This window comes from Orbicella franksi, chromosome 2 (assembly GCF_964199315.1).
Source record: "Orbicella franksi chromosome 2, jaOrbFran1.1, whole genome shotgun sequence".
In the NCBI taxonomy this organism is placed as follows: Eukaryota; Metazoa; Cnidaria; class Anthozoa; order Scleractinia; family Merulinidae; genus Orbicella; species Orbicella franksi.
This window is the reverse complement of record NC_138146.1, coordinates 24,401,981-24,427,603: the sequence shown is the minus strand read 5'-3', so window position 1 is coordinate 24,427,603 and position 25,623 is coordinate 24,401,981. Positions and strand designations below refer to the sequence as shown.

The window sequence follows — 25,623 nt, the reverse complement described above, 5'->3', positions numbered from 1 at the left end:
AGCCTATTTATTTTGGCCTACTGCTGACACAGATTATACGCTTTCAGGATGTTGTCCCAGCGACGCAAAAATTTGTCAAGTGACCTTTTGACCGAAAGAACTTATTCGCTTCATGGGTCAATTTCGATGTATTGAAATTTGACTTGGCTCCGAGGCTTAGGGAAATGAGACAAATGGAATTAATTATTCATCCCTCATCCTCGATACGATTTCTTTTGTTTTATTCCCCTATAGCCAAGTTAGTGTTTAATATATCGAAATTGGCCCACTGGAAGCAATATATCGTGTAAAAGGTTGTGCCCGATGGTTAACAATTATTGTGTAGGTCATGCAGTTCTGCATATAGCGATTCTATTTCAAAGTCCATTACGCTCCCAAAAATGAAATTTTTTGACCAAAAAATCAGTCGCCTAAAAATAGTGGTGTATCTGGAAGGAGGTTAGGAGGCCGGTCCCAGGGGTGGGAAAAACAAGGTGTACTCGGGTATAACAGCGAGGGGACTACTCGCGCGGCCATTTTTTTCCCGCGGTTTTCTTTCGCGTCACGCACGTCAGACTAAGCGAAAGAGGGACTACTCGTAGTCTAGCAGGTTTGAATGAGACTTGAAAATAGAATACAGGAAAGGTCCCATCAGTCTAAAACGAGCTAAAGCCAAAAAAATGTCCAAAGGCTCAAAATGTAATCCCAGACGTCCTTTTTTCTTTACATTAAACCAAATAAAAGACAAAACACGAAGGGAGCTCCATACAGGTTTTGCGGTCATCTTTCTTTATCGATCATTCATTTGTCACATCTTTAGGCAGACTGCAGTCATTCTTTGTAAGCGCAGAGGAAAAAAAATGTAAACAATCGCAAATGAAACTGTTAAAATTGTTTGCAACAAAACTGCAAACTTTTCACATAAAAAAGTCCTCAGATCCCAAATTTAAACCCCAGAAGGCCTCGGATCCGCATCTATCCGTCATTATTATATCCTGAAATCCCCTCCTGGGGCCTCGGGCAAAAAGAAAAGGGGTTACCAGTTGCGCTTACAACAGTTCATTTTTTAGTGCCGTTGACCAATAGAGGATATGTACCTTACTGCTATCAGTCATTTTGAACAGGAACGTTTCGCACTGACACAATAAAAATACATGTAATGTTATCATTTGATGAATTGCCAAGTATTCTTTAATGGCACCTCGATTGGTTTCACACTGATTTATCCCTTTCCAATAAATGGCAACTCGATTGGTTTGACACTAATTTAGGCCTTTCTAATTGCACCTCGATTGTTTTCACACTGATTTAGTCCATTCCATAACTATAGTTTGCATTGTGCCATTTCCTTGACCAATCGATCCATATCCTCTTTGGACAATCCTCCCTTGTCCGTCATCACCTGGATCTCCGCCATCGTAGTAGAATCGACCGCTGACACGCTCAGAATGCCATCTTTATCTACTTCAAATGCTACATTGATCTGAGGCACGCCGCGTGGAGCCGGTGCGATGTCCACGAGATCAAAGCCGCCAAGAAGATGGTTGTCTTTAGTCATATATCTCTCACCTTCGAAGACCTAGTGCAAGAATCGAGATGAAAAAGCAAGAGAAAATCGTTTTTTTTACTCTCTCCAAGTAGACATACAGGTGCATTCAATATAGGTTGTTGCTGCTTATACATGCAACTCAGGACCAAAAAACACAACATTGAAATGATTCCAAAGCAAGTCAGTTAGTTACATATCAGGACATACCTCTTACTAACCGAGTTCGAGGGCCGTACTGTAAGCTACGGACCGAGTTTTTCCCCATCGATTTATGGCCCAAGCGCGAAGCGCGCGGACCATAAATCGAAGGGGAAAACGAGGATCCTTAACTTACAGTACGGACCGAGAAAACGAGGTTAGTAAGATATTTATTATATCTCTACTGTGTGTCTGACGGGCTAGGGAACGATTTCTATTCACGCGGAACGGCTTCAAATTCTGACGCACCTCGAAAGCAAAACGTCTCCATTTGAAATCATTGTTAAGTGACTCTTAAGTCGTTAGTAGGTTTTAATACACATTTTCAGAAGTAAAAGAAAGTTTTAAACTTTTACTTGCTAAAACATTAAGAACACTTGGCGATAAATCACGAAACATTTTGGTAACAAAAACAGCTCTACATTTTAGCGGGCCGTGCAGGAGAATAAGGCCCGCTAAATTGACCAATGACAGCGCGCGAACTAACTGAGAGATATGATAAAGGCAATTACGAAACATGTGTAGATCTACGTTCTTGTTTTGAGTCACAGCCTGGTTAGTCCAAGGTCTAAACCCTCCGCGGTTCAAGCTAACTCAGGAAGTAAAATTTCACGCCAGTTTTAAGACGGCTAGAGTGTGGTGAGTAAAAGAGAAAAAGATATCCCATTCTTTTTCTATTTCCATATATCCTCATGTAGATTCAATCCTTTCATTCCTTAAGGGGTTTCATTCCTTAAATACACTTTCTTCTTTACATATAGCTTTTAAATCGAGTGGCATAACATCGAAAAACAACACTTGATGTACATGAAGCGATAAAATACCTGGATTTTAATAGCGTTTTGGTTGTCTGCGTAAGTGGTAAACGTTTGAATTTGTTTTGTTGGCAGTATTGAATTTCGCTTGATTAATGACGTCATCACCCCTCCAGCCGTCTCAACTCCTAGGGACAGTGGTGCGATATCCAACAGAAGTAGGTCTTGGGTTGCAGCACTCCCTACGTTTTCTAATATCGCAGCATTAACAGCGGCTCCATACACCACAGCTTCTTGTGGATTGAGGCTTTTGTTCAGTGTTTCTCCACCGAAATTATCTCTCAGTAGCTCTTGAACCCTTGGGATGTGCATAGACCCACCAGTCACCAGCATTTCATGAATTTCAACCCTTTGGAAGTTGCTATCTCGCACAGCTTTGATCACTAGTTCTAGTGTGTATCCAAATAAGTCATCATTTAGTTCTTGAAACCTGTTAAAAAAATAACCTTTATTATGTCCAATACCAAACAGTTGCGTTGTGACTAAATGAAAAGGCGATATGTAAGAAAGTTGTGACCAAGGTTACGACTATTCTCGCCGTTTGCGAAAGGAAAAGAGCATACAGCAATTATTATGCTACAAATATCACGTGCTTGTAAATCAGAGGTTTGCATCTTCCATGTGCCCCCCTCCCCCCCCCCCCGCTCTCAATTGATAGAGGTCGTTTACTAGAGTTCAAAGAATCGATTAAGGTTACCGTATACCTTCACGGGTGTCTCGCGTCCAAGCGATGTGACGCGTCCGGTTTAAGCGGTAGATACCTAAACCCCCATATCAAATTAAAGTTTATAGAGTTGGCTATCAAACTATACCAACAATTTTGAAATAAAATGAATTGCCGATTTTTTTCAGGAGCAGTAAATGCGAGCGCCCTAATCACCTTTGGAAGCTACAAGTCAAAGCGAATGTTGTTTTTCGCCGATTTATTTTTTCCCCGGTTTCAGGACAAAAAGCGCTAAAAAAGTGTGTCTGCGTTTTGCTTTATTCATTTGCAGTAAAAAGTTACAGAATATTTTCGAAATAGGATTTAAAAAATGTGAAGTGATCGTACCAAAAACGCTCTCAAAGAAAAAATATTTCGAAATAAACAATTCGCAGACACGTTTTTGTTTATTATAATAATTATGTTAATCTACAATCGGCGACAAAATTGTTGACACATTCAACTTTTTAACCCCCTATTTCGTCACTGTGATCCCTTTTTGCCCCACTAGCTTGTCCTTTCAGTCCCCCGTTCCCCCAAACAATGTTGTGCCGCAATTGCTGTGATCTTGAGGAGCAAACAAGCAACACTGAATGGGGGAGCGGGGTGTTTTCCACAGTTTACTGTGCGGTAAAAGAGTCGTGTTATTTGGTGCACTAAGAGTACTACGGAAAGACAATGTGTCAACTAAATATGTCGCCGATTGTAGCTACTGTCCAAATTTGAGGGCAATCGAAGAAATTTAAGCGCGAATCTCCAAAACACCCTTGTGTTTCGCAATGCGTTCAAGGCGGAGAGATAATTTTTCTGTAGCTCGGTTTTTCTTGAAGCTGGTCTGGCAAAATGGGGAAGACGAAAGAGGATACGAACGCTAGAGTGGCTGGGCGAAGAAAACAAACAAAAAAAAGCGCGGCGGAGCAAATGTGCATGGATAATATTCCAATGGATCTCAAGGAGTCCGACGATTCATCGGTATCGGATTCAACAGAAGAGTTACTGTATAGCTTCATCCGCGAGGCCAATTTGCGCTTATTCACTCCGAGATGTATTTTCACTCGTTCTTCGCTGTTTTCGCTTTTTCAAACTGGTCCATGGAGTTTTCCGTGGTCCATGTTTACTTATAACTTAATAGAATTACACCTAATACGAAAAATGCCTGGATTAACAATGCTGATCAACTGAGTAGAGGTGAGTAGCCAGCCAATTCGTGGTATCTATATTGGTAATATTCCCACGGAAGTCGTCTCGGTTGATTGCATACGCGTTATAGGGCTGTCAATCAAGAGGAAACTTTTACTTCCAGCCATAACGTAAAACCTCCATTTCTCCGCCAATATTTAGTTTTTTTCATTTTTTTTCAGAAATTAGAGATTACTCTTCGACCATTACTTTGACCCAAAAATCCAAATTTGAAGAAAATTGCCGATCTGACTTAAAACATCATTGGTAGCACGTGCCGTCATGGAAACAACAACATACAATTTTAAAATAAATAAATAACAATTTGAGAAAATTTTGCAAAAAAATATTCCTATCTTAAAAAAGCCCCGGCAAAATAGGCCAATTTCGATCTCTGATTCTGATAGGTTAAAATTCTAACTTGGCTCCGATGCTTCTTCGGTTCTTCCTATGCACCATGATGCGAGTGACCTTACTGATTGATCTCCTTAGTAACGTACGTAAAAACTGATGTAAGAATCCCATCTTGGTTTAAAATTTTACCTTGGCTCCGAAGTTGAAGGGAATAAAACTAAACAAAATTGAGTATTCTTCCCTCATCCTGGATGCGATTTCTTTTGTTTTATCCCCCTATGCCTCGGAGCCAAGTTAGAATATTAATATATCGAAATATTAATCGCTTAATCAGTTTAATGAAAAGTTTGAATTGGCATACGAGGATAACGCTTCCTCATAAACTTCCCGCCCAAACCCTTCACTTTCTTCAATCTTTTTCACAAAATATTCACGTGTTGCAAAGAAATCCATGTAGTAACCAGTACTCTTATATAGCAGGAATTTTTTCCCCAATAGCGCGCGCCCTCTTGGAGGCCACAAGACATTTAGCAATGAAAGGGAGTCTAAAGGTCTCTGTTCAAAACGTCTCAGTGTAGGCAACTTTAAAACTCTATGATGTCAGAGCGTGACAGTGCACTGTTACCCAGCGAATGTTGATAGACCACCTCGTTGCACGTGAAATCTACTAATGTACCATCTAACAAAGCACCTCATAATTGGTCCCTCGAAAGACCAGTTAATTTTCCCCGGAAAACATTGAGATTCTCGGGAACAAAAATAACTGTTTCCCTCAGGACCAGTCATTAAGTTTTCATAATTGTACACGGGTAAAATGCTACACTATAGTAAAGCTTAGTAAAACCAAACACGTCATCTTAACTACAAGTAAACAAACAAACTTAGCGCGTGTGATGGAGGTCTCGAAGTCGACATCTTGCAAAAGAGCTTTAACAGCAACGTCAGATAATTGAGCAGAGGATAAGATGAGCTTGGCTTGTTCAGAGGCAATGCTCAATCGATGAAAAGCTGGTTCTTTGGTGGTGATATCTTTTCCGTGTTTCTTCATTATTTCTTCTCTAAAGTAATCTGCGACTTGTAAATCAAAGTCCCTTCCACCTAAATGGGTATCCCCACTTGTGGACTTGACTTCAAAGATTCCTTCTCCTATTGTTAGAGTGGAAACATCAAAAGTACCACCTCCGAGGTCAAAGACAACTACCTTTCTTTCCTGTTCGGATTTTGTTGCGAGTCCAAAGGTGACGGCAGCAGCAGTTGGTTCATTCATGATATTCAAAACATGGAGACCGGCAATAATACCTTAAAAATGACAAGAATACAGCAAGGGTTATGCAATGTAATGTGAAAGAACTACTAAAGTATGTTTTTCTCTAAGACTTAACTAATTCGTCGTAATTCATGTACACGGCAAAGTGAAACACTTTGGGCACTTTCCATCGGAGCAAAAATAATTGCAGCACATTTTCAGTGGCGAATTGACCAGCATTTCATGGGAGGACAACCTTGCGAGGTATACCAAGATTTTGGAAAAATTTTTATCGAGAATTTCCGTCCCATTTGATTTTCACACCCAAATTTCCAGAATTTTTTAATTGAATGGTTGGCATTTCGGAAATTTGACAATTCCCGGATTTTCTGAAAACTTTTCCAGGAATTTTCTCTACCATTTTCCCCATGTAGCGAAAGTTGTCGAGCTTTTGCCATGTGGAAATTAAAAACGCCCGTTGTCCTATTCAAAGAGACTGAATCAAGTGATGCTGTGATTTTGTAATCCGGGATTCTCGGGTTCAAATCTTTCACCCTGTCACTACGTTGATTTGGTTTTTGGACAGTTTCGCGCCAGTTGGGTTTTTAGACAAGTTTTCTTTTCTGTTGATAGTATTTGTTCCTGTATTTCTAGTGTCCCAAATTAGCACAACAGTGTTAAATACCATAACATCTAAATTAATTTATTCTATTATTTTTTTAATTTTATTAGCTAGATTTCTGCAGCATCTAAAAAGGATGTAAAACAACAGAAGTTGACATTTGAAGAACTGGTGAAAGTTTTATAGTCAGCAGAAATTCTTAAAATACTTCACACAGTGTAAACGGACAAGGAAGATAATTACTTACATGTACACCAGACAAACTGTTTTCTAACCACACAAACAAATCTGATTCCTGGTGGTTAATCGAATAAAGTCGGTCTGTACCTCAATAACTAAACGTACAGATTGAGTCAGACTACTCCTTTGATTCAGTATTGTTTTTTTGTTTTGACCAATCGAACTCCATCCAACTTTCGATCTCCGAACGGTGGTCGAATATCGATCAAGCATGGGCATAAAAATATAGAAATCTTTCAATTAACTTGCATGTTTCGTACACAAACTAACTGCTGCAGACGAGGATAAATTTTCATTCAATTCATTTTATAGCAGCCATAGTGAATCCAACATGCTTTGATATACATGCTGATAATATATTAGGACTTATTTCTTTTTCTCCAGCTTCTCAGCTGTCTGGAATCCTAAATCCTTGAGTCTGATTGGCTAATCGCGCGCGCTCCAGCGGTCCGGATTTTCCCATCGATCCGGACCCCGAGTACGGACTGCTCCGAAATTTCCAACTTTGGCAACTTTTAAAGCCTTTTGTTACACCGTAAAGCAACGTAAAATGTAAACATTCAACACTGACAACTTTTCAAGCTTACTTTATCGCTTTTAATTTGTGCCCGACTGTTACGCCGGCGTCGCCGTTTAAACTCCCTACTGTTTCACTTTGGCAAGTGATGTTTTACGCTCGCCGATTACTCATCATGAATTTTCTTTAATTATCCTTCCTGGATTACGGCAGCTTAATACACGACTTTGATTTTGATTCTGCTTTATCTCAAGCAGCTTCCGAGTCTTAAATTTTGAAGGGTCTTTATAACCTCTCTTTATCAATTGATGCTACAGTCCCCGTGGCACGTGATCACAAAACTGCCCAATCATTGGTAAACGCGTTGTCATCATTTTCGTGACATAATAGGTTACCGTAGCAACAGCATGACCTGCTAAAAACGACCCTAATTAACTGTTTTCAGCCACCTTAAATCCTATTTTTTATGTTTCGAGGAATAAAACCATGACTGAAAAATAACCAGTGCACCTGCGTTTCGCGTAGCTTCACGTTGGGTGTTATTGTAATAAGCAGGGACAGAGATGACAGCATCAGTAACCTCTGTACCAAGGTGCGATTCCGCTATCTTCTTCATCTTCTTAAAAATCATGGCCGCAACCTATAAAAGTCAGGTGCATCACATTCAGTAACCAAAGTTTATATGCAACTGATCGAATTATTCCCGCTACCTCAATTCCCTCAGCTGTTAATTTGCACGATATTACTGAAAACAAATAAATTGAGGGATTGTGTTTGTTCAAATTTGAGGCTTGGTTCGATTCCATCCTTTCCAGTCACTGAAAATAACACGTAACTGAATAGACCGCTTTTCTATTGAGTGCCGAAACATCAAAACGAAAGTAATAAAAACTGAAGTGATTACCCAAAGTAATTACCAATAACAAAGGACAAACACCGTCCACTGACTAATCAAGACTAATCAACTAAATATAGTGCAGCTGGCACAACGCGCTCGAAAAAGTGTGCGAGCGAGACGCCATTGGTTCTGGTTTACTTCGGAGTTGATGAGAAAATCGCGCGAGACTTTTCAACCAATCACAAAGCAATGTAATGCAAAACCAAAGCTTAATAAATATATGAGCTGTGACTAAAGAATGTATAGCACTTTTCCAAAACTTTTTCGCAAAAGCACCCTGCGTCTATGGCTCCATTTATATGGTCTCGGGTGTCCGAGAAAACCCTCCCTCTGTGAGGTAACTGAGCGCTTATATGTGATAACGTATTCATAACCCTCATTGAACAATCAAATGTGCAAATGTCGCTCTTTCTTTGAGTTTCCCTCGGTCATTCTCTTACAGTGGGTTTTGCCGAGTTAATTTTCAATTCTTTGATACAAAACTCTGGTTTAAATCTAGACATTACTTGCCAGCAGGGTTACCATACTTGTCGAGACAGGTTCGCGATCCTCATGTAAACGGTTGGTTGAATTTTGCAAGGAAATAAGTGAAAAGTTAGCTCTACCGGGGTAACTAGGGGGAAGGCTTGTCTCGGGTACCCGAGACCATATAAACGGGTTGGTTGGTTGGCTGGCTGGCTGACTGACGAACTGGCTCATTGACTAAAGCACTGCAGAAACCTTACCTCTTCAGGAAAGAAAGATTTTGTCTCTCCTTTAAATTGCACTTGAAACTTTGGTCTTCCCGAATCATCTATAACCTTCATCGTGAATAAAATTAAAGAAAATATTACCACAAACAGATTGCTAATGGTCTAGCAGCTGACAAAATAATTCTCATCGGCTTATTACCTGAAAAGGCCACCTCTCCATGTCAGAAACCACGCAAGCTTCGTCGAAACGACGACCAATAAGGCGCTTGATGTCTAATGTAAACGACACATGTAAATGGTGAGATCGAAGAATAATAAGTTCGAGACGTTTGGCTCGAGTGAAACTCTTATTTATTATTATCACCTTGTCGGGCATTGTGGCGCGGCATTTTGCGGGCTAAAATGGAAAATCATTGGCGGGCTAAAAATGTGTTTTAGCCCGCTGAAATAAATCAATGAAAAGTGAGAATCAAACAGTCGTACGATATATGCAGCCAATCAAGATAGAGAAGCCATTGCAATGCTCGCGTCGTTTTCTTGCAGCGTTGGTGAAAGAAATGATGGCGCCATTTTAATTTCATGCCCAAATCATGGCTGAAAACACAGTAAACAACGAAGAAAATTTAAATTCTCAATCTTCTCAACTAGAGGAAGAAGATCTACAAAATATAGAGGCTGATTCCGTGCCAGTAAACACCAAGAAACAGATCTCTTGGGGTTTGAAGAAGTTTACTCGGTGGCTAGAGAAGCGAAAGATAAGCTGTGATCTTTTTTGAGCCCCGCTGAACTGAAGGGATTTTTTGCCAAGGTGAAAACAAACAAGAAAACAGATATCACGCCAAGTGCCTTGACTGGTATACGAGCTGCTACTCACCGCACAATTACGAGACAACCTATTTCAAGGTCGATAAACAACCTGGAAGATGTCGAGTTCACACAAGCGAACAAGATGTTTGAAGTCGTTTAAATCTTAAATCTTAGCCTGGCTTTCATGCGACTCGTCCCGGGCGCCGACCGAGTGATCCGCCATATTTGCATTCGGTGTATTGTACAGTTAATTTCAACACTTACAAATAAGCTTTATCGAACTTTCCTTTCATGTTTTCTACAATTTTTGAAAACTCAAATGGCAAGATTTTGTAATTTCAAGCCAGCTTCGCATTATGTATTGTGTATTTTCATTGAGGGAAAATAAAAGCCATTCAACTTGTAAATGCTCGCGTGATTGTTCAAACTGTTTTGTTGTCATTTTTTTCAGTTGTTATTTTCTCAATGCCCTCCAAAGTGATCATAATAGTAAAAGAGATTAAGTAGATTATTTTCTTTGGCATAAATATGTTTTGGGCCCTTCTCAGGCTCATTTAACCCTCGCCTAACGGCTCGGGCTAAAATGAGTCTGAGTCGGGCCCAGAACATATTTATGCCCAAGAACATAAACTCTATTGTGTTATTACATAGCACAAAGTGAGCTTTCGCGCGAAAGCATACCTTCACAAGTGGAAATAACATGTTATCTTCTCATGTGAAAAGATCACCGCTGCTATGGTAACTTAATAAATCGCACCTTTCGCAACAAAATAGAAATGGTTTGGTATTTCACTGGTATTTATTAATATCATAATAGAACATCACATGGCCGCTTGAAGAAACTAAATTTCTCTTCCCTTGTACATGTTGAAAAATACCGTGTTTCACTCGTAAAATTTCGTAGCCAAGTAATATCGTCTATTTATCAAAGTAACGTTGATCTCGCGTGCATGAAATTTCTTTTTCAAGACCTTGCGGGGGTGGGGGGGCGGGGGGGGGGGGAAGGAGGGAACAAAGCAAAGATGATAGTTCTGGAAAAATCGGTCGGTTTGTCTAGCGAAAGCCCCATTATAGATCATTGATTTCAATGTTATGGTTAGTTCATCGATATCTTGAATTGCGAACTACGCAAGCCGCTTGGCTCTTTAGAAATACAAGTAAATTGCATAGAATTTAGAATAATTAACCAGGACTCGAAGCATAATAAGAGTACGTAAAATTTTCCCGGAAATAAAAAGGATCCAGTCGCATTTGTCGATTTTGACTTACTTGCCCCCTCAGTCAGAAATCATGTAGCCAATTTGCATACATGTTAAAAACAATCATGGCGGCTATCAAAAATACAATTGCGGCTGAAGAAGGAAATTGCACCACACTAAAATGTTCTCCGGTTAGCCTGAATATCACTCTGGTTAACCTAAATGAAACATACTAGCAAAAGTATGGCTCGGTGACATAACAACACAAGTTGACTAGGCTTGCTCAACACAACAACTTTATTCTCTAAGCATCTTGGGTAATACAACAGCTTAACACAACTTCCGGTTACGAATATATTACGCTGCTTTCCCCCAGATTTTCAGGATGCACTTATACCCAAGACATAGTGATAACCTACAGTTACAGGTTAAGTTTAACAACTGGTTTTCTAATCCTTTGAGATCTTCGCAAAACTGTAGGTGGACTACTTACAACTAAAGGAGATACAACAGTATCCTCGTTTTCAGGCAGATCTACATGTGGTTCAGAAGTACTATCGAGAGGATTCACATCATCATCATTTATTTTCTGACCACTTGATTCAGGCACCACGACATCTGGCTCACTGACATCATCTGGTACATTATCATGTGCTCTTATCATGTGATCAGTGTGCACATATCTGGTTTTGTGTCCTGTCCTAACTACATAGGTTCTGGGCCCACAAACTTTAATTATAGTGCCTGGAATCCACTTATCAGTCTTAGAATTAGCTCTCGGGTTTCGTACCCGCACCCTGTCATTTCTTACAAAGGATCTTTCCCTCTTACATTTCAAATCCTTATACATTTTCTGTTTCTCTCGCTTACTCTCTACAACTTGTGCCAGATTAGGCTTAATCAGACTTAATCTTGTTCTTAGGCAACGCTTCACCATCAACTCAGCGGGGGTCACACCAGTTGTACTGTGAGGGGTTGTGCGATACCGAAATAGAAAATTAGCAAGTCTGTGTTTCATAGAGATACCCTTTTTACCCTCAAGCACTTGTTTAACTAAAGCATCCTTAACAACTCTCACAGACCTCTCCGCTGCCCCATTAGATTGAGGGTGATAGGGTGGAACCAACGTGTGCTTGATGCCGTTTTTGCGCATGAATTCGGCAAATTCAATGGACGTAAATTGTGGTCCGTTGTCAGACACCACCTCTTCAGGTAAACCATGAGTAGCAAAAATTAAACGGAGCTCATCAATAGTCCGTTCAGTAGTTGTAGAGCTCATATGTTTCACTTCAATCCACTTTGAGTGGCCATCGATTACTACAAGGAGGTAATCATTACCCTTCTGACAGAAATCAATATGGATCCGTTGAAATGGTCTAGTTGGCCACTTCCATGGGATCAGGGGTGCACTGGGTGGGGCATTTCTAACATTTTGGCATACTGTACATACTCTCACTGCTTCCTCGATTTCCTGATCCATTTTTGGCCACCACATGCATGTACGAGCAAATGCTTTCATACCACATATACCAGGGTGTTCCCAATGCAACTGCCCCAGCATTTTGGCTCTAAAGATTGGTGGAATAATCACCCTAGAGCTCCAAAGGACACAATCCTGTTCACAGGACAGCTCATTTCTTCTATTATGATAGGGTTTGAGGGTCTCATCAGGACACCCTTCTGGCCAACCTGACATCACAAATTGATGTACCTTACCAAGTACAGTATCTACAAGGGTTGCCTTTCCTATATCTTCTGCAGTGATTGGAAAATCATCATCAATTACACTCACACTGTAGACCACACCCTCACTTCCCACTGTGGAGTCCTCATGTGGTAGCCTCGAGAGAGCATCACAGTTGGCATGGTCTTCAGATCTTTTGTATTCAATCTCATAGTCATACGCCGAAAGTACTAGAGCCCACCTCTGCATTCGAGCTGCTGCTAGTGTGGGGATAGCGGATTTTGGATTGAAAATTGCCAACAATGGTTTGTGATCAGTGATCAGGGTAAATTTACGCCCATACAAAAACTGGTGAAATTTTTTCACACCAAAAACAATTGATAATGCTTCACGCTCAATTTGTGCATAGTTCCTTTCACTTGAACTCAGTGTCCGAGAGGCATAGGCTATTGGCCTCTCCTGGCCATCATCCATCACGTGGCTAATAACTGCTCCAATTCCATAGCTGGACGCATCACAAGCAAGTCTCAGTTCACGGTCCCCATCATAATGCACCAACAGTGCATCACTGGTGAGACCTTGTTTACAAGCTTCGTATGCTTGCTGACACTCTTTTGTCCATGTCCACTGGACACCCTTTTTGAGGAGCTCATGTAATGGTGCTAGTGTGGTTGCTAAACCTGGTAGAAATGGGTGATAGTACTGGACCATGCCCAAAACAGATCTCAGCTCACTGACGTTTTGTGGTACTGGTGCCCTTTTTACAGCATCTACTTTTTCCTCAACTGGATGCAAACCTTCAGCATCTATCTTCAAACCCAAATAGACAACTTCCCTCTTCAGAAATTCACACTTTGCCATCTTCAAATGCAGGTTATATTTATGCAACCTCTCCAATACCTCAGCCAGGATTTTGATGTTCTCCTGCCAACTGACACCACCAATAAGAATGTCATCCTGTTTACACACACATTTTTCTACTCCTTGCAAAATCATATCCATTTTAGCTTGGAATATTTTAGGTGCTGATTTAACCCCATATGGTAATTTGGTGTAGGAATAGAGTCCCTTGTGTGTGCTAATTGTCAGGTACTCACGACTTGCTTTATCAACACTTGGCTGAGCATATGCATGCGACAAATCAAGTTTGCTGAAAAATTTTGATCCCGAGAGGGCAGCATACAAGTCCTGTTGGGTGGGAAGGGGATACTGCTCATCTTCAACAGCTGAGTTGATGGTTACTTTGTAGTCCCCACAAATTCTAACCGATTTGTCAGCCTTTGGCACAACTACTATTGGGCTTGCCCAGTCTGATCTGTCAGTTTTAACGATTACCCCATTTTTCTCTAGTTTATCCAACTCCTTTTCAACTTCATCTTTTAGTGCATATGGAACCCTACGTGGCTTAATAAATATGGGCTCTGCACCATCTTTCATGGTGATGTGTGCTTCCAACCCTTTCATGCCCTCATAGCTATCTTTGAACAACTCACTGTGTTTAACTAGTAATCTATCAAGTTGACTTTTGGCACTTTCCAACTCGGATCTTGTTAAACTAAATATTTCACCCCACTCAAGCCTTATATGGTTTAACAAATTTCTTCCCAGCAAAGTAGCCTTCTTCTCATAATCAGCTACAATAATTGGCAATGTATATTCATGGCCCTTGCACACTACATCACACAGCATTTCACCACACACTGTAAGGGTTTCACCCGTATAGGTTTTCAATTCAACTTTTGATGGGCGAAGTGGAAAATTACTGAATTTCTGAGAATGTGTGCTCTTTCTCATTATTGAGTAATCAGCTGCAGTGTCTACTTCCATTGCACATGGTGAACCATTTATGGTCATTTCTACAGTATAACTTTTGTTGGTAGGATTATCTGTACCAACTGCATACATGGAATAAAGACCTAACTCATCATTATCATCATAACCTTCTGTGTTTGATTCTAAGACACTATGAACAGTACCTTTAGCTCCTGGTTGTTTTGTTTTCATGCTAGACTCAACATCTTTACTGCGACAAACTGATGCAAGGTGACCTACTTTGCTACATTTGTAGCATTTTGCTGACTTAAATTTACACTTAGTTGCAGCATGCTTACCACCACACCGGTAACATGACGGTTCCTTAGTGTTTACAGTTTCCAGTTTATTTACTATGCCTTGGCTGTCATTACTTGCACTGACAGGACGGAATTCTCGGGTGTTCTTCTCTGCCATTTCCATTGACTTGGCAATCTGGCACGCTTTCTCAAAAGAAAGATCCTCGGTGTTCAAAAGTTTATTCTGTATTTTGGGATTGTTCAATCCGCACACAAAACGGTCTCTCAGAGCTCGGTTGAGAAACTCTCCGTAGTTACAATGAATCGATAACTTCTTCAAGGCCACAATAAAGTCACTGATGGATTCGTCTTGTTTTTGATAGCGAGTTCCAAAATGAAAACTCTCTGCTATCTCCAATGGCGCTGGATTGTAATGTTTCTCCAATGCTTTGACAATGTCCGCAAAAGGAGTGTCTTTTGGTTTCAGTGGTGCCAGCAGATTGCTCAGGGTAGAATATGCTTCGGGTCCAATCTCAGTCAGAAAGATAGCACGTTTTCTATTTGCAACTGCGAGATTGGCTTCCTCTTTACCCTCGCCTGTTTCTTCTATGATATTATTTGCCATGAAGAACATTTCCATTCTTTCCACATAGGAACGAAAAGTCTCTCGCTCAGGGCTGAACTCGCCGACACGACCAAACAATCCAATTCCCGCCATTTTGATAGCACGTGCTCAAACTTTGATCAAGTTGCCTCGGTCGAAAACAAACCTTTTTCCTCACACAGAGAAAATCAAAACTTCACTGGATTTCTCATGCGTCTTCGTGCATGTAGAGTATCCCATCCTCGTCGCCAAAATGAAACATACTAGCAAAAGTATGGCTCGGTGACACAACAACACAAGTTGACTAGGCTTGCTCAACACAACAACTTTATTCTCTAAGCATCTTGGGTAATACAACAGCTTAACACAACTTCCGGTTACGAATATTTAACAATTATTCCATGAAACCGCGTTGGATATGAAGTGATAAATAGCAATTGCACTCCATTAAAGAGTTAGATATGATCACTTCATATCCAACAAGGTCGAATGGAATAATTGTTTTAGTATATTCTTAATCGGGTTTTTGCCGCCGATTTTTATTTCAACAATTTTACAGAGCGGAAAATTTTTAAACTTGGCGCACTGTTTTCCATATAAGGTAAAACTCCGACTAATGGCTCATAGTCGGAGTTTTTGAGCCAATCAGAGAGCTAGAAATGCAATAGTCGGAGCTGAGAATATACTAAATTACACTAAACAGCACCCCGGTTAGCCTAAATACTACTTAGGGTAGCCTGAAAAGCACTCCGGTTAGCCTGAGTAGCGTTTCGGTTAGCTTAAATTAGCACTGACTTGGGAACGGTTAGCTCTTTAATGGAGTGCAATTGCTCTCTTTAGCTGCATGTAAAAATACGGTCCGTTGGTTCATGGTTTCACGGTTGAGTGTCTATGATGCAAGCATGATGTTGTAGTCGTTTGGTCAGGTATGTAGACGGATAATCGGACCGATAAAAATAGACGGATTATCCGTCTTAAATGAGCACCGTTCCGTTTTCACACTAAGACGGATTATCCGTGCTAGACGGATAACCCGTCTTAGAAGCATTATCCGTCTCTGGTGTGAAAACGGCCAATGTTGCGCCAGGGCACGCGCACTAGTTCGATTTTCAACTCCCAACATGTCGCAACACGTCGCAACAGGGTGGCAAACGCGCGCAACATGTTGGGCAAAACAATGTTGCAGTATGTTGCATCGAAATGTTGCGATCGTTTGGCCGGGGCTTGCAAATACTGGGTAAACAATATTGCGATATGTTGCGTTGAACTGTTAAGTAAAATGTATTGATGTTGATGCACACCTAGCAAACACTGTGTTGCTTGCGTTTTCAAACATTTGATCCACTGCTGACTCGCCTACTAAAACACCTGTGTCGGTAAAAGCGACAACGCTCGGTGTAGACTCATTGCCTTTGTCGTTCTTGATTATCTCTGGCTTCTCGTTCCGGTAAATAGCGACACGTGTGTAACAAGTTCCAAAATCAATTCCGATTGCTGTAGCCTTAGACATGGTTTTTAAACTTAGCTCCACTCACCAAACCTGTCTTTTAATAAACGAGATTCTGCATATTAAATAGAGCCCTGTGAAACGTGGCAAATAATGGGCGGAATATATTTTACGCCCGCTATTCATGATGAACCATTGAACGCCCTTCACCGCCCTTGGTGCACGAAACGTTTTAAAAAATGAAACAAAAAAATAAAATGTACAAACCTTAAAAATTTCTATTGCCGATCGCAACATTAGAAGTTGTACTTTAGAACTTGAGCGATGACTTTTGCGCAAAGAGTTTTAGCAAATTTTACTGTTTGTTTGTTGTAGTGTTGCGTCACGCTTTGTCCTAAGTAGTGCTTTTCTCCACTAAGAACCTTACAAATGCAAATATACATCTCACGACCTCAGGCATGTAAATGAGATGGCACGTTCGACTTTCAAGAAAGAGTCGCACGTCCAGATGTGAACTGGAGTGACTTTGCTGTTTTATTTTATTCAGCTCGCTAGTTTCGCAAATACCTTATGAAACCACATAAATTTTAAAAGCATATGATTGCTTCTCAGATATAGAAGATCTTTACAAAATCGTTGTAATTATAGACTAACGACTTGATCCAACGCTCTTTATCTACATGAGCTTTGTCGAGGTTGTTTCCTCCTCGCTACAGGCCACCTTTGAATAACGAAATATGACGTTCAGTAACAAATGCGTACATTTCTAGGTCAGCTCTTTAAAGATTTTGACATGAAGTAACAGGCCCTTACAATCGAACGGGCGGGGAATTTACACGTCTAGTGTCATAATGGGTAAAGCTGATCTGTGAGGTTGTTGTGCGGAAAAACTCTAGTGGATCACGCTACTTATCGAAGAATCGTGCTAAAGATACAGACCTTTTTAACCTGGGCGGTTTGTTTTCCATTACCGACCACGTGATATTCTCTAGAAAATTGTTTATATAAAAATTATTCGTTCATACACACACGACTATTTAAAAATTTGAAAGCGAGAATTCACAAGAGTATCATCACATGGTCTGAAATGGGGCAAGAAAGCGCCCAAGCTAAAAAGATCTTTTCAAGGGCAACAAATTCAGCATAAAAAAAATAATAATAATAAAAAAAATAATAATAGCGTCTTTCCATTGTTACATGCAGGAAGCCACTCCCAGGTGTCAAAGTATCATTAGTAATTATAGAATACGTGACAAAACGTTTCCAACTGATAAAATTTCGCGAATAAAATTTCTCAATCCATTTTAAAACTATGAGAATTATCTAAGTACAAAGAGGAGAGCTTGAACCTTGCAAAAGGCAGTTAAAACTGTTTCAGTTTCTCCGTCGATTTATTAAAGACCATTTTGAGAACACTTCGTGATTAAATCAAGTAGGCATAGTAGCAGTTTCCCGGCTATGAATCCGAACTTGCACGCGATCCTTACGTAGACATTACCGTGACATAACAAAGTCACGCAATGAAGGCGACATTACCCTATAGTTTCCGACAATGTTACACACAGAGCAGAAATTTCTCTGGGATTGATTGACTTTTTTTTTTATTAAAGAAAACAAAAACAAAAACCTGCCTCTTAAAGCTGTCAGTTTAATTTCTCGAACCAAGCGGCGCTATTTCATTTTTTAAGTATACACTGAAGTATCATTTAACAATAAAGCGAGATTCGCCTTGGCAGTTCGTAATTCTTTCACTGCGCAGATTTCAAAACAAGTCTTGTCGTTCGTCTCCATGTAATTGTTCCTTCGTCGCTTATTCATCGCCGTTTTGGTTGAGAGACTGATTTAGACTATTTATTTTGGCCTACTGCTGACACAGATTCCAACGCTTTCAGGATGTTGTCCCAGCGACGCAATTATGCATTTGTCAAGTGACTTTCTGACGAAAAGAACTTATTCGCTTAATGGGTCAATTTCGATATATTGAAATTTGACTTGGCTCCGAGGCTTAGGAAAATCATACAAATGAAATTAATTATTTATCCCTTATTTTCAATGCGATTTCTTTTGTTTTATTCCCCTATACAGTAAATAGCCGCCTATAAGAACCTAAGTTTTTTCAGGTTCTTAATTTTTGTTTAAAAAAAGCCAACTTGTACTCATGGGTGTGGCCTTTAGATTGAATCATTCACAGTACAGTAGTGTGGACTTATAACACTGCCAGTGTTCTGGCTAGTTTTTGTTGCCTTTTTTTGTATTGCATGTTATGTACTGTGTTTTATTTGAAAATCTCTATATTTTGAAAATAAGAACCTGTTTTTGAGATTTTAGCCTAGAATGGTTCTTATCTGAAGGGTGCCTAACTGGAAAATGTTCTTAAAGGTCCTTAAAGTTTTGGTTCTTATTCGCGGGTTTTTACTGTACTAAGCCTCGCAGCCAAGTTAGAATTTTAATATATCGAAATTGGCCCATTGGAAGCAATATATATATATCGTGTAAAGGTTGTACCCGATAGTTTACAATTATTGTGTAGGTTATGCAGTTCTGCGCGCATTTAGCACTTCTTTTTCAAAGTCCATTACGTTCCCAAAATGAAATTCTTTGAACAAAAATGCTTTCATCTAAAAATAGTGTTGTATTGGGAGGGAAGGTGGAAGGCCGGCCCCTGGGGTGGGGGAAAAGGCAGTACTCCGGTATAATAGCGAGACCGACAGGTGCGAATGAGGCTTGATAATAGAATCCAGACAAGGTCCCATCAGACTAAAACAAGCTAAAACCAAAACTGCCCAACAGCTCAAAACATAAACCCAGAAGTTCTTTTTTTCTTTGCATTAAACCAAATAAAAGATGAAACATGCAGAGAGTTCCATACAGGCTTTGCGTTCATCTTTCTTTATCGATCATGCATTTGTCACATCTTTAGGCAGACTGGAGTCATTCTTTGTAAGTGCAGAGGAAAAAAAGTAAAGAATCACAAATTAAACTCTTAAAATTGTTTGTAACAAAAGGGCAAACTTTTTAACCAAAAAAGTCCTCAGATCCCAAATTTAAACCCCAATAGGCCCTGGATCCACACTGATCCGTCACTATTATATCCTGAGATCCCCCTCCTGGGCAAAAAAGAAAAGTGGTTACTAGTTGCGCTTACAACAATTCATTTTTTAGTGTCGCTGACCAACAGAGGATATGTACCTCGCCGCTATCAGTTAGCCTGTACAGAAGCCTTTTGTATGACACAATAAAAATACGTGTAATGTTCTCATTTAATGAATTGTCAAGTATTCTTTAATAGCACCTCGATTGGTTTCACACTGAGTTAGTCCTTTCTAATTGCAACTCGATTGGTATCACACTAATTTAGTCCTTTCCAAAACTATAGTTTGCATTGTGCCATTTCCTCGATCAATCGATCCATATCCTCTTTGGATATCCTCTTTTATTATTTAGTTTTTATTATAACATTTTAGCCTTATTTTAATTTGTAGTTTTTTATTTATACGCTCACTAGAATCTTCAGAATTGAAGGAGGTGAGTCGCCCAGGAAGAAGAAGAAGATAATCCTCCCTTGTCCGTCATCACCTGGATCCCCGCCATCGTGGTGAAATCGACAGCGGACAAACTCAGAAGGCCATCTTTATCTACTTCAAATGCTACATCAATCTGAGGCACGCCGAATGGAGTCGGTGCGATGTCCACGAGATCAAAGCCGCCAAGGAGATTGTTGTCTCGAGTCAAATATCTCTCACCTTCGAAGACCTTAACGCAAGAATCGAGATAAAAAAACAAGAGAAAATAATTTTTTTACTCTCCCTAAGTAGACACACAGGTGCATTCAATATAGTCGCTGCTGCTTTTACATGCAACTCGGGACCAAAAAACACAACATTGAAATGATTTCCAAAGCAAGTCAGTTACAATATCAGGACAGGCAATTGCGAATAATGTGTAGACCTACGTTCTTGTTTTGAGTCACAGCCTGGCTAGTCCGAGGTCTCAACCCTCGGCAGTTCAACCCAACCCGGGAAGTAAAATTTCACGCCAGTTTTTAGACGGCTAGAGTGCGGTGAGTAAAAGACGAAAAGATATTTCATTCTTTTTCTATTTCATATATCCTCATGTAGATATAATACTTTCATTCCTTAAGGAGTTTCATTCCTTAAATACACTTCCTGAAATTTAATAGCGTTTTGGTTGTCGGCGTAAGTGGTAAAGATTTGAGTTTGTTTTGTTGGCACAGTTGAATTTCGCTTGATTAATGACGTCATCACCCCTCAAGCCATCTCAATTCCTAAGGACAGCGGTGTGATATCCAACAGAAGTAGGTCTTGGATTGCAGCACTTCCTTCGTTTGCTAATATGGCAGCATTAACAGCGGCTCCATACACCACAGCTTCTTGTAAATTGAGGCTTTTGTTCAGTGGTTTTCCATTGATATTATCTCTCGGTAGCTCTTGAACCCTTGGGATCTGCATAGACCCACCAGTCACCAGCATTTCATGAATTTGACCCCTTAAGAACGTGCTATCTCGCACAGCTTTGTTTACTGGCTATAGTGTGCATCCAAATAAGTCATCATTTAATTCTTCAAACCTGTTATATAAATAACCTTCAATATGTTGGAGCGAGGCTCATTGAGGCTTTGCCCAATACCAAGCAATTGCGACTAAACGAAAAGACCACATGTACGAAAATTGTGCAAAGGTTACGACTATTCTCGCCGTTTCTGAAAGGAAAAGAGCATACAACAATTATTACGCTACAAATATCACGTGCTTGTAAATCAGAGGTTTGCATCTTCCATGTGCTCCCCTCTCACTGTAGAAACTGATGTAAGAATCCCATCTTGGTTTAAAATTTTACCTTGGCTCCGAAGTTTAAAGGAATGAAACAAAAAAAAACTGAGTATTCTTCCCTCATCCTGGATGCGATTTCTTTTGTTTTATCCTCTTACACCTCGGAGTCAAGTTAGAATATTAACATATGGTAATATTAATCGCTAAATCAGTTTAATGAAGAGTTTGAATTTGACATACGAGGATAACGCTTCCTCATAAACGTCCCTCGCAAACTCTTGCCTTTTTTAAAATCTTTTTCACAAAATATTCACGTGTTCCAAAGAAATCCATGTAGTAACCAGAATTATATAGCAGGAGTTTTTTTCGCCAACAGCGCGCGCCCTCTTTGGTTACTTCGAGGCCACAAGACATTAAGCAATGAAAAGGAGTCTAAAGGTCTCTGTGCAAAACGTCACAGTGCAGGCAACTTTACAAAATCTATGACGTCAGAGGGTGACAGTGCTCTGTTACCCAGCGAATGTTTACAGACCACCGTCGATGTAGGTGACATCTGCTAATGTGCTATCTGACAAAGCACCTTATAACTGGTCCCTCGGGAGACCAGTGAATTTTCCTCGGAAATATTGAGATTCTCGGCAAACAAAAATAACTGTTTTCGTCAGGACCAGTCATTCAGTTGTCATAATTGTACACACGTAAAATGCTATACTATTGTAAAACCAAACACTTCATCTTAACTACATGTAAAAAAACAAACTTAGCGCGTGTGATGGAGGTCTTCAAGTCGAAATCTTGCAAAAGAGCTTTAACAGCAACATCAGATGATTGAGCAGAGGATAAGATGAGCTTGGCTTGTTCAGAGGCAATGCTCAATCAATGAAAAGCTGGTTCTTTGGTGGTGATCTCTTTTCCGTGGTTCTTCATAATTTCCCTTCTAAAGTGATCTGCGCATAGTAAATCAAAGTCCCTTCCACCTAAATGGGTATCCCCACTTGTGGACTAGACTTCAAAGATTCCTTCTCCTATTGTTAGAATGGAAACATCAAAAGTACCACCTCCGAGGTCAAAGACAAGAATATTTCCTTCTTGTTCGGATTTTGTTGCGAGTCCAAAGGTAACGGCAGCAGCAGCAGCAGTTGGTTCATTCATGATATTCAAAACATTGAGGCCGGCAATAATACCTGATAAAATAACATGAATACAGCAAGATTTATGCAATGCAATGAGAAAGAACTAAAAAAAAAAACTGTTTTTTTTTTTTTTTTTTTTTTTTTTTAACGAGGCAAAAGTTGACCTCTAGGGGTTAATTTTTGGTCTTAGTTAGAGTTTGATTTCAAATATATATAATCCGTTTTCTTCGTGTTATATATATATATATCTTTCTGTTTAACGTACCGTTTACCATGAATTGGGCATTTCTTCTTACCATTCGAGTTATACTTATCATAGCATCAACTGAAAAAGAGTGTTAGTATTGATTGGGGGGGGGGGGTGGGGGTGGCGGGGGGTAGGGGGCAGAACCCTCCGCTTCCTAAACTTTCATCTCGCGACTCCCGCCCTTGTCCGTCCTGCTCCCGTCCCCTTTAAATTAAGAGACTCAAAACTCATCCTTGTCATTTAGCTGCACAGTCCTTAGGCTTTCCTTTTCTTTTTTCCTTTGCTTCCAGCCTTGCTCCGCTTACTCGTGTTTTATGACAGGTTCAGAGCGAGAACATTTCACGACCTATGGCGTAACCACGGTCAAAGGGTCTCCTATGTAACGGAAAGAGCTTCCGTTTTTTAGCCCAAGGACAAATTTTCGTTTGGTCGTCGGCCCAGAAGTCTCCAAAGACGCTAAATGCAAGTAAAAAAACATTTTGAGTTCTTGTTTTTGAAAGTATTTGAATCAGACGATTGACGAGCATCATATTACATTATTTATGCTTCATTTTTCGAACAGTTAAAAAAATGAGAACTACAGTTGTATCTAATTGAAAAACAACTGAAGACCATATCTAGCTGGATATTAAAATTGGGTAATACTTGTTTACTCATGGGGTCTTCACTCACCCATAAGTCATGCTAGGGATCTATTTAGTGAGCATTTACTGAATACATGCACAGCTGTATAATCAAACCTGTATATAACGGCCCTGTATATAGCGGTCACCCTGTGTATAACGGTCACTGAACAACTTACAAAAAACCATCCCTTATATTTACTGTTAAGTTAACTTGCATATAGCGGTCATCTGTATATAACGGACGAGGTCACCCTTTAGACTTCCGGAATCCACAATTTCATTATCTTTTATACCTGTATATAACGGTCACGAAATTGGGTTACGATTAACGAATAATGACAAGCTTTATTCATCAGCTCGTTAAACAGCAGCCACCAAGGCAGGGGTCTCACAAAAATACAAGTATTAGTACTAAACACGATTACTAATACATAACACGAAGAACTTCCTTTCGCACTGAGTAAAGTTAATGACATACTACATGAAATCAAGCTTCGAGCTCCGAAATGTCAGAAAACTATTACCGATTGTTTTTTTCTCTTGAAATCCATATTGTTACGTTAAAAGCTTTTCCTACATGGAAACTTAGATCCAACCCCTTAACCCTTTGAATACCAACCACGCATATATGCGTAATTAATGGTCCTGCTCTTTGTACCACTTGTGGCGTCATCAATTTAAATGTCATCAGACATTCTTGATAAGCAGATAGTAGTACTAGGCTAGGCCTTTCCGCACAATGGTCAGGTTTAGATATCGACGACATTCCGACGTTGCAAATCGAAAAACAACGTAATCAGTTTTGGTGCAAAAACGGTGCTAAAATGGTCCACTACGCCTATGATTGATCAAGGTCCATTTCTAGGCTTCGCCCGTAATTAACATGCAACTTTTCACGGTTGCCAGAAAGAACATACAACGGTAGCCGGTGTAAAAGGGCTGAGAAAAACAGAAAGGAAAGGGAGAACATACAAAATTGAGAACGGTTAAAAGTCCAAATTTTGGCTTATGCGCATGCCCGGAATGAAAATTTTGCTCAATTTTGTACCTAATCCTCGAAAAATCTCTCCTTTTAGTAAAAAAAAAGCTTCCTTAGCAAAACTTAGACTTATTTAGCGTCCTGGCAGCTAAAAAACCTGACTAAACGGTTAAAAACGGTATTTTTTGACGAAAGTTTGGTATTTAAAGGGTTGAAGTACACCACGGACGTTTTGTGGGACTTTTTTCATCGTGTTTATTGCGTTGCTGTTATTCGCTATTGTCAATAAAACGTAAATTGAGTGATTATTTGCGAATAAAAATATTGTTTATTGACTTCACGGGGAGTTTAAAGGAAACTTGTGTACAGCGGTCACCCTGTATATAACGGTCACCTGGCCATTTCCTAAGGGTGACCGTTATATACAGGTTTGACTGTATTTGAGACAGTCAATTTATTAATCAACAGCTAATTTTTTTCAATGTTTTACCAATCCGCTAGAAATCTTAGCATTTCTCATCTAACAATTAACATTTTTGCCAGTTATCTGATTCCCAAATCATTAAACCCAGTCCAGACCCTAACATTTTGCTGCCTCTTCCTCTATTTGATATCACAACTTTAACCAGGAGTCATAATCGGGGACGGAGACCGTAAGTCTTGGGATCCGCGCGCACCTATGATATGGGATAATTTTTCTGTTTTTAGAACAAATTGCGCCATCCTGACGTCATATACTTGTACACCAGCTACTGGAGGGCGAAAGTATTAATTATTTGTTTACGTACCGCAGGCTTAAGTGTTCAGTTCAGCCTATACCTCACTTTTGACCAAAAAAAATGATCTTGCCGTCTTTGACTACAGCACAAGGAAGGCATGTACAGATACATTTAATGTAAAACGTGTAGGCATGCCTGAGTAACAAACAGTTCCTGAACGTTGAACTTTTTCATTTTGCAAATATCACAACACACCCCTGAATGGAAAAGGCTTTATGGGCTTGTTCGAAAGCTAGACTGCCCTCACATCACAAGTAGTTCCTTAATGAGCAATGCTTCATAATG

General features: G+C 39.9%; 2 protein-coding genes across 2 annotated transcripts in view; both read right to left on the bottom strand.

Annotated features, from left to right (window-relative positions):
- Nucleotides 1-280: 280 nt before the first annotated feature.
- LOC145478820 (heat shock cognate 71 kDa protein-like) lies at nt 281-17,019 on the bottom strand. The gene is made up of 7 exons (XM_081456998.1): nt 16,644-17,019; nt 9,192-9,266; nt 9,026-9,100; nt 7,913-8,042; nt 5,659-6,076; nt 2,551-2,971; nt 281-1,558 (listed from the first exon to the last, which is right to left on the bottom strand). The coding sequence occupies exons 1-7, from the start codon at nt 16,845-16,847 to the stop codon at nt 1,304-1,306; spliced, it is 1,578 nt and encodes a 525-aa protein (XP_081313124.1). The 5' UTR covers nt 16,848-17,019; the 3' UTR covers nt 281-1,303.
- Nucleotides 14,480-25,623, bottom strand: part of LOC145478832 (uncharacterized) — a gene marked incomplete at its 3' end in the record, with an annotated part of 117,481 nt that continues 106,337 nt past the window's right edge. Inside the window, exon 2 of the mRNA XM_081457012.1 lies at nt 14,480-15,697. Within this exon, the coding sequence (XP_081313138.1) occupies nt 14,480-15,451 (972 nt within the window). The remainder of the gene's footprint in view (nt 15,698-25,623) is intronic.